The sequence below is a fragment of the Notothenia coriiceps genome, unplaced genomic scaffold (assembly GCF_000735185.1).
Source record: "Notothenia coriiceps isolate Sejong01 unplaced genomic scaffold, NC01 NC01_scaffold00017074, whole genome shotgun sequence".
Lineage (NCBI taxonomy): Eukaryota > Metazoa > Chordata > Actinopteri > Perciformes > Nototheniidae > Notothenia > Notothenia coriiceps.
This window is the reverse complement of record NW_011349775.1, coordinates 399,477-415,421: the sequence shown is the minus strand read 5'-3', so window position 1 is coordinate 415,421 and position 15,945 is coordinate 399,477. Positions and strand designations below refer to the sequence as shown.

At 40.7% G+C, this 15,945-nt stretch overlaps 1 protein-coding gene and 3 non-coding genes across 5 annotated transcripts; 3 read left to right on the top strand and 1 right to left on the bottom strand.

Moving 5' to 3' along the window:
- Positions 1-4,215: 4,215 nt before the first annotated feature.
- On the top strand, positions 4,216-15,373 carry ttll1 (tubulin tyrosine ligase-like family, member 1). Of its 2 annotated transcripts, none has more exons than XM_010776583.1 (9): positions 4,216-4,358; positions 5,245-5,453; positions 5,544-5,724; positions 6,026-6,163; positions 6,515-6,623; positions 7,323-7,466; positions 9,458-9,544; positions 10,244-10,407; positions 13,519-15,373. In XM_010776583.1, the coding sequence occupies exons 1-9, from the start codon at positions 4,246-4,248 to the stop codon at positions 13,646-13,648; spliced, it is 1,275 nt and encodes a 424-aa protein (XP_010774885.1). In that variant the 5' UTR covers positions 4,216-4,245; the 3' UTR covers positions 13,649-15,373. The 2 variants fall into 2 exon arrangements, with proteins under 2 accessions (XP_010774885.1, XP_010774886.1); XM_010776584.1 differs by having other exon boundaries at positions 13,530-13,642.
- Positions 11,033-11,120, top strand: trnay-gua (transfer RNA tyrosine (anticodon GUA)). The gene is given in 2 exon segments: positions 11,033-11,069; positions 11,085-11,120. It is a non-coding gene; the product is annotated as a tRNA-Tyr (tRNA).
- trnay-gua (transfer RNA tyrosine (anticodon GUA)) lies at positions 11,501-11,587 on the top strand. Its single transcript is given in 2 exon segments — positions 11,501-11,537; positions 11,552-11,587. It is a non-coding gene; the product is annotated as a tRNA-Tyr (tRNA).
- trnay-gua (transfer RNA tyrosine (anticodon GUA)) lies at positions 13,255-13,341 on the bottom strand. The gene is given in 2 exon segments: positions 13,255-13,290; positions 13,305-13,341. It is a non-coding gene; the product is annotated as a tRNA-Tyr (tRNA).
- Positions 15,374-15,945: the final 572 nt, after the last annotated feature.

Here is a 15,945-nt window from a genome sequence, read left to right as displayed (position 1 = left end):
GATGCACCATTTGGCCGCTCACGTAAACAACCGATGGTCATGTACGTTACGATTCCTATTATTTTTCAACTCACCAAATAAGCGCTTTTAAAATATGTTTTAACTTTCAACAATATGTTAAACCAGAAAGGCAAACTATGAACGTTAAGCTAATGACTTTAAAATTAGTAAATCAAATCAAATCAACATTTCACAGTGTGGAGCGTGAGGAGTTTCTTAAGCTATTGTTTAATTCAACATGGTTACATTTTAATATCCACAGTGAAATATTTCTATGGAGTAATTGCCTATATCGGATAAAGTATTATTTATTCCAATAGTCGGAAACAACCACACTAATTGATATTTAATTCAAACCTTGGTAGCCAAGCAATCTTTTTTACACTTTTGTCCTCGTTTATTAAGCCTCCATGAAACGACATGATGAGAAGGAAAGGGGCGAAGGATGTCGGCGCTCTTATTGAAGTCCATGTACTGAACATTTGAGTTTTATCATAATTACGCCACACTGTGGAAATGCAGTATCAAGTCCCGATTAACACCATGATGTTTTTCACTGAGGTTCAGCAAAAGTGTTGAGGAGAAGACATAGGACCTAATGTCTTTGAGGATTCGACCGCAGCCTTGGTCTCGAACGGCCTTGAGTTTGGTTCTATTTGCAGAAATACCGGTAAGTGCACATCTGTTCTTTGCTCTGCCATATAAATTGGATTGTATTGAGTGAATTGATTGTAAGGCCAGATGAGTCTATGAGTTGTGCTTATCAATGGATCCCATTAAACACTTATTTAACCATACAAGTCATTGTCAGCAGAGAACAGTCTGATAATCAATGAGTGCTTAATTACACATGGTTCACGGTCCAGAGGTGCAGTACAAACAATATGTCCGCACTTCCAGACAGTGTCATCTTTTGTAGGGACGGATTGTATTTTAGTCAGGGAACATTGTGAGGATCCACCCACGGAAGAATTTGGGACTTAGCAGAAAATGTCAACAGTTGGGAATGTGTGACGAAACAAATGTGACAAGACAAGATAAGAATGTCATTTGGATTTCACTCGGAAAAACAATTAGGCTTCTCTTATCGCTCTCGTGAATCTCTGCCTCTTGACACAATACACAACAATGGGCCGAGACATAATGTTTGCAGATTAACGACATCTTCTTTTCTCTGCCACGATTTGCATTGTCCTAAGTAGCATAAAAAGATGATCTCAACAAGTAAAACTCTATTTGCATACGTGGTTTAATGAACATTTGCATATTGCTCTTTACACAGTCAACTCAAGCAATAAGTAAGGTTTGCAATGACTTAAAATGAGTCATAATGTTGAAGTTCTACAGCAGGGATCACCAACTGCATTTGTCCAAGGGCCAACATTTATCCAATAGACACTTTCGCGGGCCAGCGATTGATATATAGAGCCCAGAAGTTAGAAGTTGTTGATGCTAGTGGAGCACGCTCAGGTACTGTGGAGCGCATAAAGCAGACTCTTCAAGCTAACGAAGGATCACTTCTTCTTCAAGGCAGGGAAGGCTACGCAGTACGCAGTGCACTGTCCCGCAGCTGCTGCCTCTCTGTTGGACTCCGGTACTGCACATTACTCACGAGACCTTGTATTAAAAAAAAATTGGAGGGGGGCGAACGCACTAACCAATCCGCCAACGCCACAGTCACCCCCGTCGTGCGGGCCGGATGAGAATGTCTGGTGGTCCGGATGTGGCCCACGGGCCGCCAGTTGATGGTCACTGCTCTACAGTAACAAACACAACAGAGCTGGGATCTGCCTGTACGCTATCTTTTTAAAGATTTAGAATAACTCAGAGGACCTGTTGGCTGAGACACCTACTGTATGTAAATCTGTGAGCCATCACTGACTTGATCAGCATAGGGCTGACAACAAAGTGAATTAAGCCTCATCTAAATGTAAATGAGGTTTTATACCTTTGGCAAACAGCTTACTTATAACCAGTGTCTATTTTAATAAGCCAATTAGATTTTATTCTGTGCTATACCAACGCAACAAAATCTGTTCTTTATAAAAATCTACATGGCATACAGATAGTTGTCGACAAAAGGAAGGACATAAGAGGAAGGGGGGGGGGGAAGAAAAGCTCACTGAGTTATAGGTCTGTGTACATTTCAAATGGAAACGTCGGCTGGAATGCCGTGGTACAGCCATTCAATCTGGTGTGAGAGGAGTAACATAGACATAGACTGTCATGAAAGAGCATTTCAATAGCTCTGAGGAATAGTCTACAGAACATGCAGAACAAGAGGCAGGAGCTCACACACCACTGTCCAATTTCCCTCCTGTCATTGGTATCACAGATATTAAAGTGAATGTATGAAAAACAGCAAGGCATTTCAAAAGCATCCTGATACTTCAGGTCTGCACGCTGCCTTATCAAGTGGCAATATGACAACTACTTCAAAATAATATGGCATGCTTGTGGCTAGAAACACCGAGACATCTTGGGTTGTTTTAAATCTTATGACATGTTCATTTTTTCAAGATACTATTACTGTATAACAATCCATAAAAGTTTATAGCAAATGTTCAGAGAAACAAAAATGATTCACTGAGGTCATGCTGAGGTCGTGCAATGTAACTCAACAAGGCAAACATTTCCCAAATAGGGATCAATAAAGTACTTATCTATCTATCCATCCATCTATCTATCTATACTGTATATCTATCCATCTATCTATCTATCCATCCATCTATCTATCTATACTGTATATCTATCCATCTATCTATCTATCTATTTATCCATCTATACTGTATATCTATCCATCCATCTATCTATCTATCTATCTATCCATCTATACTGTATATCTATCCATCTATCTATCTACCATCTATCTATCTATCTATCTATCCATCTATCTATCTATCTATCTATCTATCCATCTATCTATCTATCCATCTATCTATCTATCTATCTATCCATCTATCTATCTATCTATCTATCTATCCATCTATCTATCTATCTATCTATCCATCTATCTATCCATCTATCTATCCATCTATCTATCCATCTATCTATCCATCCATATATCTATCCTATCTATCCATATCTATCCATCTATCTATCCATCTATCTATCTATCCATCTATCTATCCATCTATCTATCTATCTATCCATCTATCTATCCATCTATCTATCTATCTATCTATCCATCTATCTATCCATCTATCTATCTATCTATTTATCCATCTATCCATCCATCTATCTATCTATCCATCCATCTATCTATCCTTCTATCTATCTATCTATCTATCTATCTATCTATCCATCTATCTATCTATCTATCTATCTATCCATCCATCTATCTATCTATCTATCTATCTATCCATACATCTATCTATCTCTATCCATCCATCTATCTGTTTATATATCTATCTATCTATTGATCTATCTATCTATCTCAGTTAAACATGTGACCAATGTGTACATTGAACCATATATTTGACACTAACAATTAAAAGTATAAAACTGTATGTCTGTCTGTATGTCTTGTTGAAATGATNGATGCATTGTGGGCCGAATTAATCCGTGGAGCTCCTCACACACACACACTCTCTCAGCGGCGAAACTGTGACGCGCTGGGGGGGGGGTGCTAGTGGAGCCTCGCAGCGGCGAAACTGTGGCGCGCTCGCAGATGGAGGGGTCTGAGGGGACTGCAGCCAGTCCATTTGCAGTGTCTCGCTGTCTCGCAGGCCCCACGCAGCAAGCAGGAAATGAACCCAGCTCACACTGTCCGCTCCTCGCAGCAGCGAGCCGCCCAACGTCCCTCCAACACGGCACCCAGACCCCACGCAGCATTCTCATCGGTTTTTCATTACTGGTGTCATTTTCTGGTTGCTAACAAATGCCGTTGTAACACACAATCACTGATGTTCCGCTTTTACAGTGATGGACTCATCAGAACATAGACCAATCGGAGCACAGTGGGCTCATAGGGAGGGGTGGGGGGCAGGAGCTCCAACATGCCGTTTAGGACAGAGAGTGAATACACATACTATACAGAGATGCTGTATGAGAAACCAATGTGAGTTTTGAGAATTGCACAATATAAATCTATTCTAGTAGACCTCAACAATGGAATAATGATCAGTAGAAATGGCCATGACATGGGACCTTTAAGTAAAAGATCTGAGTCCTTTTTCCACCTCTGGTGCATTGTATTATCCTATCTGTTTTCCTGTGTTGTGCTCCACCCCAGAGGGAGGCACCATGGCCGGTAAGGTGAAGTGGGTGACGGATATTGAGAAATCAGTGCTCATCAACAACTTCGAGAAGAGGGATTGGATTCATGTCACCGAAAACGATGACTGGAATTTCTATTGGTAAGTTGACACCTTATACACATTACACCTGACTCTTTAGACATTGGATTATACACTCTCCGAGCAACATATATGCAGTAGTGAAAAAGTACTTAAGATTTCTCAGTAAAAGTACCAATATAACTATGTTAAATAGAGGGAAAGGTACTGGATTCAAATCACCCCTGGGAATAAGATAGGGGTAAAATAGAATGTATTCCTGTACTTGTAAGATAAATAAACAAGTAATTAATAAGAAGTGGTGGGGTATCATTTTTATATCATTGTTTATTGTATTTATGTATAATGTCTGTTTAATTGTCTTCCTGTCCCTTCCATCCTGTTGTCTTTAAGTCTTAATGTATATTCAGTTTAGTATTCAAAGTTTTTCACATGTTTTATATGCACAAAATAAATCTGGAAAGTAACTAGTGACCAGTGGTGGAGAGCAACTTAGTAAATGTACGTAATGCGTTGAGTACCATTTTGAGGTCCGTAAAAGGTGCTTCAAATACTATACTCTTGCTTCACTTTGAATATTCCGATTCAGATAAATAATGCAAAATATATTAAATCAATAAATACTTTGTCATGTGCTTTATATAGATACAATTGTACAAATCCCTTGGTAGACTTCACAGGCTACAAAGCAGTACATCCGTTGCCCACTGCAACATCAAAGTGATGTAAAATCTTTGTAATATAACGTATATTATTCTGAAATTGACAATCGTGTAACATGAGTACATGCATAATCTACTCTGTACTCGGTCACTCTCACTTGCTTCAAATAGACTGCATGTTGATCCTATTTATGTCAATAATGAGTTATAATTACATCACCAAGCTTATTACAAGGCCCCTGATAAGATAACCATAACTCAGGTTTATTTGTTCCCACATGTAGGATGAGCATCCAGACCATCAGAAATGTGTTCAGCGTGGACACCGGCTACCGCCTGACCGATGAGCAGATGGTTAACCACTTCCCCAACCACTATGAGCTGACCAGGAAGGACCTGATGATCAAGAACATCAAACGGTACCGCAAGGATCTGGAGAAGGAAAGCAGTCCGCTGGCAGAGAAGGACGAGAACGGGAAATACACTTATTTAGGTGTCCATTTAACGTTGATTGGAGGGATCAGGGTAGAAATACACACTTTTAAGATAATATTCTTAACTATTTCCTCTATTTCTTGTGCAGATTTTGTCCCTGTGACGTTCATGCTCCCGGCCGATTATAATCTCTTTGTGGAGGAGTATCGAAAGAACCCGTCCAGCACGTGGATCATGAAACCCTGCGGGAAGGCTCAGGGCAAAGGCATCTTCCTCATCAACAAACTGTCCCAGATAAAAAAATGGTCCAGAGACAGCCGCACCTCCACGTGAGTTACCCAAGATATCTTTGTCACACTTCCTGTGAGACTCTTTACATAGATGTGCTTGGTGCCAAGTATTCTCATTTATTACACTTACTCTTTTAGTAAAAATGATCCCAAAGAGCACCTGTTCTGTCCTGTTGTTAACTCAATCAGTGAAAAATTGTTGTTTTGGTAAACTGCTTAAGAGTACCACCAGATGTCACCCCTGCAGCACTCTATACGTTCTCTTTAGTGAAATATGTTGGCTGCTATTCCACGACATGTCCTGAATTAATTAATGAATTTAATGAGAATTTGCCATCAGGTTTGTAGCTGCAAACAGTGGCAAGGAGGCCTATGTCATCTCCGTGTACATCGACAACCCTCTGCTGATCGGAGGGAAGAAGTTTGACCTGCGCCTCTACGTTCTGGTGACTACATATCGACCTCTGAAATGCTACATGTAAGCCATGAGGTTATGTTTCTTTTATGTTTAGAAGTAATCAATTATTATATACCTGTAAACAGCTGGTATGTTCTATTGTTATTGCATTGCTAGACCAAAGCTTGGGTCCCTGACTACTTCCTGTCAGCTCATCATGTCACTTATTTACACTGCAACAGGGAATAAATTGGGCCATGTTGAGAATGCTTATGTTGACAACTGTATTTTAGTATTTGTATGATTCGAGTGTCATCACACATACCTTTGGCTTTGGGAAATTGTAACAGGCATGTTTAACTATTTCCTGATGTTGAAAATGATGAGAAATGATCCGCCCTGAGTGATCTCTCTGTGTGGTTTGGTCCTCAGGTACAAGCTGGGTTTCTGTAGGTTCTGCACAGTCAAGTACACACCCAGCACCAGTGAACTGGACAACATGTTTGTTCACCTCACTAACGTGGCCATCCAAAAACACGGGGTAAGTCTGGATTTTTGTAGGCATGGTTACAAAAACATAGTGTTTTAAAGGGTAATTCCTACAATTCAGTCTGTCACTTGGTAGTTGATAAACATAGTGGCTGTTCGGATGCACGACTTTTAGATGATAGTCTGGGAATTGTGACCTTTGAATCGCACCCTTCGATAGCTCATTTGGTAGAGCGGAGGACTCTAGTTGGAAAATCAGACATCCACCAAAATCTTTTTTGGTTCAAATCCTACAATTCAGCCTGTCACTTTTGTAAAATGAGATCACAAAGCAGCATGGGCAGCAATATTCTGACTTTAGCTCCCTAATACAAGCTCCCAAGCCATGGACCCTGCATTTCCCATAATGCAACTCATAGTCATTCATAAATTGAAGTGATCATAATATGCTAAAAACCAAAATAACACTAAAACCAGAATCCTTTGAGTTTAACTGTTGTTTGGAATCAAACATGTTATAACATCACACCTGTAACAAAAGTTCCCTTTTCAATGGAAGCACATTATTTTATTTAGTGTGCTATTTGGTTCATTTATATTCTTACAAAAATATATTTCTTCCCCAGAATAGATCCACTGACACTGACGAAATTCAGGCATTATTTATTCTCTCAAGCTGATCTGTACATTTTTTGCAACAGAACAAAAAAAACAATTCTATATCTAGTTAAAGTTTGTTTCTTTATTGCAGGATGACTACAACCACGTCCACGGAGGCAAGTGGACGGTCAGTAACCTGCGTCTGTACCTGGAGAGCACCAGAGGGAAGGAGGTGACCAGCCGGCTGTTCGACCAGATCCACTGGATCGTCGTGCAGTCGCTGAAGGCCGTAGCTGTAAGTGGACATGAAGTATTTATGATTCCTAAATTACACCACAAATAGATATGACAATTACTTTTACTGACATCATATGAAAATTACACAACGTGTGCAAAGTTTGACCAAATTGGTAGTTGATAAACATAGTGGCTGTTCGGATGCACGACTTTTAGATGATAGTCTGGGAATTGTGACCTTTGAATCGCACCCTTCGATAGCTCAGTTGGTAGAGCGAAGGACTGTAGTTGGAAAATCAGACATCCACCAAAATTAGACATCCTCCAAAAAAATGTTTGGTTCAAATCCGGCTCGAAGGAGTGCATTTTTAGGGGCTAAATAGCCCACAGTTGACCATGTGGTATAAGAGTAGTTTGTTTAGAAACATGGAAAACATAAATTGAAGTGAAAGCAGCACCAACATAATATCCCTTGGATCCAGTAAGCGGGCGTAGTTATCTGTTTCTGCTTTTAATTTATTAGTCTTTAATATGTATTTTGGCCTCTGGCCTTCTGACATTCTGTATGACAGATCAATTTAGGCCCAATCCCAAACCACGCCCTACACCCCCTACACCCTACCCCTACACACTCCCCCTCCGTGACGGAGTGAACTCCGTGGAGTGACACTCGCAGCTCACACAGGGTGCTAGTGGATCGCCGGAGCTGTTGAGATTAACATTAACATGTTTATTGTAGTTCTAAGTGCACTGCCTTGCGGCCTGTAGCACCGTCCTTGATGGAGCATTTGTGTGCTGGGTACTTTACAGGAAAGGAGTGAGCAGAGAGTAGAGTAGTTGTCGATTTTTGTTCTGTCTTCTGTGACTATCTGCCTCACCCTCTCAGACTTTGAGTTGCGCGGGCTACTAAAGAGACGTGTTACCATGGAAACCAAACAATGGTGTAGCTGTATTAAAGTCCGAGTGGAAACAGTCCTGAGTAAATCAGATTTTTTCAGAAATCGGGAGAAATGCGGGAGAAATATGAGAGGGAGAGGGCAATGAAATCGGGAGTCTCCCGCGAAAATCGGGAGGGTTGACAAGTATGGTTGCCGTATGTTGTTGTCAAATATGGCGGACCATCTCGCACATGCGCAGTGCAGATCGGGCAGGGGTGCAGATCGGGTAGTGACAGCCCTACTCAGATTGGTGTGTCCCGCCCCGTCGTGTCTTTTCGGCCGTGCCAACACCTTCCGCCGCTGATTCAACATGTTGAATCGGGAGGCTGTCGGTAAAAGGCAGGCGACTAAAGAAATCACTCTGATTGGCTGTTCAGCTTAGCGATCGGTGCATGAGAAGCAAAACGGAAGTGAGGGACCCAAACAAACGATTAAGAAGGCAAATCTGAGATTTCATTGAACTCCAGCTCTCGACACAGGTTCGGGAAATATATATATATATATTTATCATACTTCCTATTCAATTAACACTGGACCATTAACGTAAAATAAGCATTTCCATTTGAACTAGAGTAAAGTAGATCAATACAATGGCATTAAACTGAACTGCTCAAGTGAAGTACCTCAAAAGTACAATCGTGGTGTAATTTACCAAAGTTCTATTTTAGCAATGCTCACTAAACTTTCACATCTCTACTGCTGAAGCCACTTACAGCACAAAACCCTTCCCCCACACATGTTTGAGCCAAAAGTCATTGTGATTTTACTCTGTTCCTGTTGGGATGCTGCCTTTTAGTATTCGGTGGTTTCAGTCAGCTAGTAATTTTAAACACACAGCTGTAAAAATACACCTGCATGTGGGCACTTCTTTTTGTTTTTAGCAATTATTGCACACTTCCCTTTTCTACTAGGTGATCTGACTCACTTCCCCTCTCAGGCCTCGGCACACAGGCTATTCTGTAGTAGTAGTTTTGTTCACTGGTTTCTTTTCTCTATTGGCTAACATCTTTCCCTCATGAATCATTCTATATTGCATTAAAATGTTCTTTATCACCCACAATGTAGGTCAGTTCCTCTTCCTAATCCAGTGTCTGTCTTTTCTCTCTGCCAGCCTGTGATGAACAATGACAAACACTGTTTTGAGTGCTACGGGTATGACATCATTATCGATGACAAGCTCAAGCCATGGCTTATCGAGGTGAGACATTTAAGGAGGAACATGCATGCATGCACACAACACAAAAAATAAAATTGTGTTTTTCTTTGCTTTGTTCCTGTCCAAGGAGTCCAAGGATACTTAACAAGCTTACACAATGACTCCACATTCCTTTCCCATAAATGTTTAGCAACTTTAAATGCCCCTGAGGTTGATCTTTGTGTGTGTATTTTTGAACGTGTGCTTCTCTCTATTCAAATGTTCGCTGAAGGTGTGTCTTTCACTCATCCAATGCGTTCTTCCAGCTGAAACACACTGCTGTATGCAACACTGTATGCTTACTCGTCTTAAAAACAGAATGCCTCTATCATGATTGTATTGTCCTTTTTACTTTCTAAAATATTATGTTCCTCTTGTGGCTGCCATATCTTTTCTCGAGTCATTCTGACAGCTACACAATAACTTGCTGTGTTTCAAGGCTAGGCCTGAACTATTTCTGTTACTAGAAATTAATCTGGGGTGACATAAAAATGGGAAATGAGTTTCCTTTGTTCATTATTAGTACAAGTATTCCCGCTGGCAGCCAAATCTCATTAACAGGTACTGAATAACAAAAGCTGAGAATCAAAACTCTTTCACCCACTCAAGGATTCAAGTGTGTGAATATCAAAGATGCAGCTGAATCTCTCTCTGGGATCTGTTCATATGTAAATGGTACTTCTTTGTGTGTGTCACTCTCAGGTCAATGCCTCCCCCTCGCTGACTTCCAGCACAGCCAACGACCGCATCCTGAAGTACAACCTCATCAACGACACCCTGAACATCGTCATGCCCAACGGGGACATCCCAGACTGCCGCTGGAATCGCAGCCCGCCCCGCGAGGCTCTGGGCAACTATCAAGTCCTGTGAGTGACATTCAAGTCTACCTTATACATTCACAACTCCAAGAAGGGTCACACAGCTGCTAAAAATATCCTTGAAGAGTTTGTCTTGTACAGTTACTTCAGGTTAAGATGGTTTCTGGTTTGGAAGTAAATTGTACGCTTCGATAGCTCAGTTGGTAGAGCGGAGGACTGTAGTTTTAAAATCAGGCATCCTTAGGTCGCTGGTTCAAATCCGGTACTGTTTAACTAACAGTAGATATGATCAGGTAGGACCAACCAGAACAGTAAAATGCTGTCTTATTACAAAGGGCTTGTTTACTGGTCATCATATATAAGTGTATCTCTGACTTGACTCGTTTTTAGGAGTTTTCATTCAATAAAGTGTTCAGGCTACAAGGCGAGTGAGGCTTCTATTTGCTCATGTTTTTTTTAACAGTTGGTAGAGCAACTATCAAGTCCTGTGAGGGACATTTAAGTGTACCTTTGACATTCATACAAACATCTAACAGCCAAGGACGGTAAGACGGCCAGTCTCTGACTTCAAGCCTTTTTTTAAAAGTAGCTTTTTTCAATAAAGTGTTCAGGCTACAAGGCGAATGAGGCAATAGAAGCGTCAATCATATGGGAATATTTGGTCTTGTTGTGCCCTTCGATAGCTCAGTTGGTAGAGCGGAGGACTGTAGAGGTAAAACCCAGGTATCCTTAGGTCGCTGGTTCAAATCCGGCTCGAAGGAGTGGCTTTTAACTGGGGTTATTAAAAATAAAAGCATCCAAAGCCATGGTATAGGATCAGTCACTTAATCGATCCATCTCTCAGTGAAGAGAACGTGGACATAATTCACACAGTTTGTGCTATACTGAATGGTAGAAGTTGTATTTTGTGATGAAGGACTCTACTGGCAGAATAGAAGTACTCAGTATATTCTCTGGTCCCTGGTTCAAATCTGACTGGAAGCAGTAACATTTAAACATTTTAACTCAGCACTCGAACATGATGCACATCAGCGTTCAACAAGCAGTTGTTTTTCTCTGTAATTGTACTGTTTGACATACAGTAGATATGATCAGGGAAGACCAAACATTAGCGTAAAAATTATGTGAGGCTCTTCAACTCCCTTCGATAGCTCAGTTGGTAGAGCGGAGGACTGTAGTGAAAATGCCAGGCATCCTTAGGTCGCTGGTTCAAATCCGGCTCGAAGGAGTTCTTTAAGTATATTAATCCATAGCCTGCAACTAAACAACATTGCCATTCTAACTGATATGACTTGTACACAACAGCCATCAACTTATGTTTAAATAAAGAGGGTAAACAAGAAAATGGTTGACTCTTCAGGACTCTTCAGGATAAAGGCTACAGCAGAATCTCTGCCGTAGCCTTTATCCTGAGCTTGTTCGTACCTGCTACAGCATTAACTGCCGTTCAAACTGGCATCAAATACATGAACAAAAATCCTACAGACTACTTCAGCCCTCAGCCCTACCAACTGAACTAGGGGTGATGCTGTGATGTAATGTGCTTGTTGTCCGTGGGTCATACTTATACAATACACTCAGTAATAGTAGGGGCCCTATTCTGAACACAATAGTGAGGGAAGTTTGTTTCAGTGACTTGTTTACATAGTTAGTCTACGTAAAACAACTAAATGTCACTCTCAGGTTTCAGGTTTATACATAAGGTCTTATTCTGTTTTCATGTTATTCCTCCCATGGTGAGAGTCAACAGAAAATGTTTCTGGTACTGTTTCATTGTCTCATAATGTCTCCCTTCGATAGCTCAGTTGGTAGAGTGGTTACCTCAGTAATCCTTAGGTCGCTGGTTCAAATCTGGCTCGCAGGAAAACCTTTTGATAACATGGTACTCTCTGTCCTCACATTGTTAGCTTTTGGTGTTCAGAGATGTATGTTTTGGGCACATATAGGCCCAATCCCAAACCACGCCCTACAAACTACCCCTCTGTTTGCGCGTTCGTGCGGAGGGTCCGCCACATTAAGTGCTGTTCCTAACCAACGAGTGTTGAGGGGGAGTGGGCTATCAAGCCTTCAAACAGCGAGTCTGCATCGGTGCTGACTTCACCTGCTGCCCCCTACCTGACCGGACTCAACGCTGTGTGTGTCCGTCAGAAACGGAAAGCTGTTTACATACTGTTCCAGCAAACATCCGCTGATAAATTGCGATGTTAAGAACCTCATGATAGCCTCATATGTTTTAACTTAGGATCATACCTGTGTTTAGTCTAGAAAAAGGTAAATGTGTGCATTTTATTATAAAGTTGTGTATATTTACAGACTGTTGCAAAAACTAAGAAGCTTATAAACATCAGGTTTAAAACTAAAAGAGCTTTACAAAAACACAATTGAAGATGTTTGGAGTTTTATTTTAGTTATCAATTTTAATGTTTTGTCTAAGAGATGCTGATTTGAAACCGTTGTTACATACAGTTACGGCATTTCCTGTTTCTGCCGGAGAGAGGGAAGTTCGTCCCAAAGCTTGCCGCTGTATTTACACCCTCCATCTGACAGGAGGGAGCCTTGTTGAGCTGCGAGTGTCACTCCGCGGAGTTCACTCCGTCATGGAGGGGTAGTGTGTAGGGGTAGGGTGTAGGGCGTGGTTTGGGATTGGGCCATAGTTCTGATATAGTACAGTACCTAATTTAAAAAAGACCACCTGCCCTCTTTATAAAACATTTCTTAATGCTTGTCTCTTTTCAAACGGTTGTTACCTTAGTGAACTATCTGAAATAAAGCTTAGAACATTAGTTTTTCTTCACAATAATTCAGCGTTTGTACAAACCTGCTTTGACTCCAGAGTCTGAGCCACTCGCTTACCTCCCTGGTTATTGTCAATATCCTTTTGTGTTTAAAAGTCACTCCTTCGAGCCGGATTTGAACCAGCGACCTAAGGATGCCTGGTATTTCCACTACAGTCCTCCGCTCTACCAACTGAGCTATCGAAGGGGCGCTTGATAGTGCTGTCCCTGTCATTTTAAACAAAATAGAGCGGGTAATGTGCGTTTAGCACCTACCAAAGGGGGGTTTGTTTGAGTAAAGTACCTTGTTTACATAAAAAGTCCAGGCAAACGGGAGTTTTCTCACATGTTTTTCCTCACTTCATTATTCTTTGCCTCCCACAAGGTACGATGAAGAGCAGGCCCAGAGTGAGAACGCTGAGCGGGACCTGCGGAGCCGCTCGGGTCAGTCCCTGGGGTCAAAGGGCAGCAAGGGGAGTGCAGGCGTTCGCCCTGTCGCCGCCACCTGGAAGTGAGGTGACATCGCTGGCTCTTAATGACTTCCTCCACATCATTACAGAGTCCAACAGTGGGCACAGGAGATAAAAAAGAAACCAGACTTTTTTTTTTATCCTTGCTTTTCGATGGAGGACTGCTGACCCTGTCTCCACATTTCACTGACTGAGGGGAGACAACTCCACTGCTGCAGAGGAGGAAAATCAATATCGTGGTCCTATTTGGAGAGTTAATAAGCCTGGTTTGGGGAATGTTTGTATAAATGACTAACTAACAATACAGACATTATGTTGGTGGGGTCAATGTCCCAACAGCTGCTCGCACCCAAGCCCATGCTCCCTGTGAAGATAAGGACACAATAAATGAGAGAAAGAAAAAGTCCATGAAACCTTGAAAAGGAGGACATTTGAAACTAGTAAATTATGTAAACCAATGGAATTACAATCCAACGTAACAAGGAGGATTAAAACCACCTGAACTATGCATGGTTACGAGTCCTTACACTGTAACTTGACCCCACACAGGTGCTAAAAAGAAGAAGCTCTGAGAGGAAGTGGAATAATAAAATATACAGAATAAAGGGACAAGAGATTGAACTGTTATAAAGAGTCTAGAGATATAATATACGGATATAATTAACTGTGCTTAATGTGTTTAATGAGTTTGAATAATGATTTTTATATGTTTATCAGTATGCATTTGCAGGGGGCTTCATTACGATTGTATTCAGAGCTGAACCCTGTCGCACTTTATCAAATTGTTTTCGCTTGACTTTAAAAATCAATATGTTGCAATTTCCGTTGCACTGAAGTCATATCTACTGCACATCTTAAATACTTATATGTGTTGGTAATGTATTAGCTCTCAGCTTTATTTGTCTGCTACTACTGACATGTTGAATTAGCAATGATGACAAGCCTTTTGATTCACTGAAGTAAGGCTACAGTATTTCGTTTTTTTAGCAGTATACTTGGTACTGTGGTATTTGCACCTTTTTTTTTTTTTTTTACATATAATGTATTAGTTAACAATGATTAGGGTAATTTAAAGTGAAGAAAGGGTCAATACACTCACCAATAAATCAAGGCTAATGTCAATGATCAAGATAATCATAATAATCTCTTTATTTACTCTAAAACAAAGGGGGTCTTCTGTATATTGATTAAAGTAAAATGGAGAAAGCGTAAACACACCAGTGACCTGATTAAGATTACATTCCAAGGGGTCCTATAGCCTTTGGTAAATCTAGTCTCTCTGGAGTTTGGATTTATCAGAGGTCAATCTTTCAAAAGCTAAATGACCTTTCTGTTCCTGCTGTTACTGAGAGGAGATTAAGCCTCTGCATGGCACTGTTCCGTGTCCTTGAAATGTTGACCCTTCCCCACCACCTCTACCTTGTTGTTTCCTCATGGACCGTTACTACATGCAGAATTTCCATTTGTCAAGGTGTGTTAGCCATAAGTGTACAAAATTAAATCTCTTACGAAATTCCCCCTAATCATCTGATCTGTATGAGTAAGTGTTGGGCAGAAAGACACTCACATCATGACCACATTTACTGAGAGATGTATTTAACTCCCAGGTGTGAGCCGACATGATGGTAGATTCTCACTTCTTTATTGTGGTCATAAACTGTGCAGCTTTTTTTATTTGAGCTTTGCAGCACTGAGATCTCTTTGTATGATAAATGCATTATTTCCCTTTAGTTTGTATCTACCTTTCAATAAAATATCCATATTGGTGCTGCCTTGACAATAAAAATGTTTCATTTCTTGTGGGTGAAAATATGTTTGGGATGTGGGTGACTTGGCCCTTTAAATTTGTGCGGAATTTAATTTAAAGTGTTTGAATTCCAGTAAATGTAAAAGAAATAACATTAATTAAGGATGGATTACTTAAACAGGCAACTACTCTAGGTCACCAAGGGGATCAGAAAAACAGGGCGCCTTCCTTTTATGGAGTTTAAGAGAAATCAAACATCCTAATTTTACTGCCAATCCCTCAAAGCCTCTGGGCCCCAAACTTCATAGTGGGTGCTGGTTGCTACAGAGTAACCAGAACAACCTTTTTAAGGGATGTGACGTCCGGCCGCCGCACCTCTGCGTAGTTTGGATAAAGTTTACCAGTCATATCGCAAGGTCGGAAACTGGATGATTTCAAAGTAAAAATGTTCCTACTTAATTTATTAATCTCATGGATTAAGTTTAATTTCATAGTCAGGCAACATATGTTGTATTTTTCATCTTGTCTTTAGGTATATACTTCCAGATATTTGTAAACCTAACTGAAATGACTTTTTTGGCCCCTTTCATACAAA

What these genes read in the sequence shown, in the direction of transcription:
- ttll1 (XM_010776583.1), top strand. Translation starts at nt 4,246, where the DNA reads ATGGCCGGTAAGGTGAAGTGGGTGACGGATATTGAGAAATCAGTGCTC. An exon ending in GATGACTGGAATTTCTATTG is followed by an intron (nt 4,359 to 5,244) that starts GTAAGTTGACAC and finishes TCCCACATGTAG; the next exon opens with GATGAGCATCCAGACCATCA. An exon ending in TCAAGCCATGGCTTATCGAG is followed by an intron (nt 9,545 to 10,243) that starts GTGAGACATTTA and finishes TGTCACTCTCAG; the next exon opens with GTCAATGCCTCCCCCTCGCT.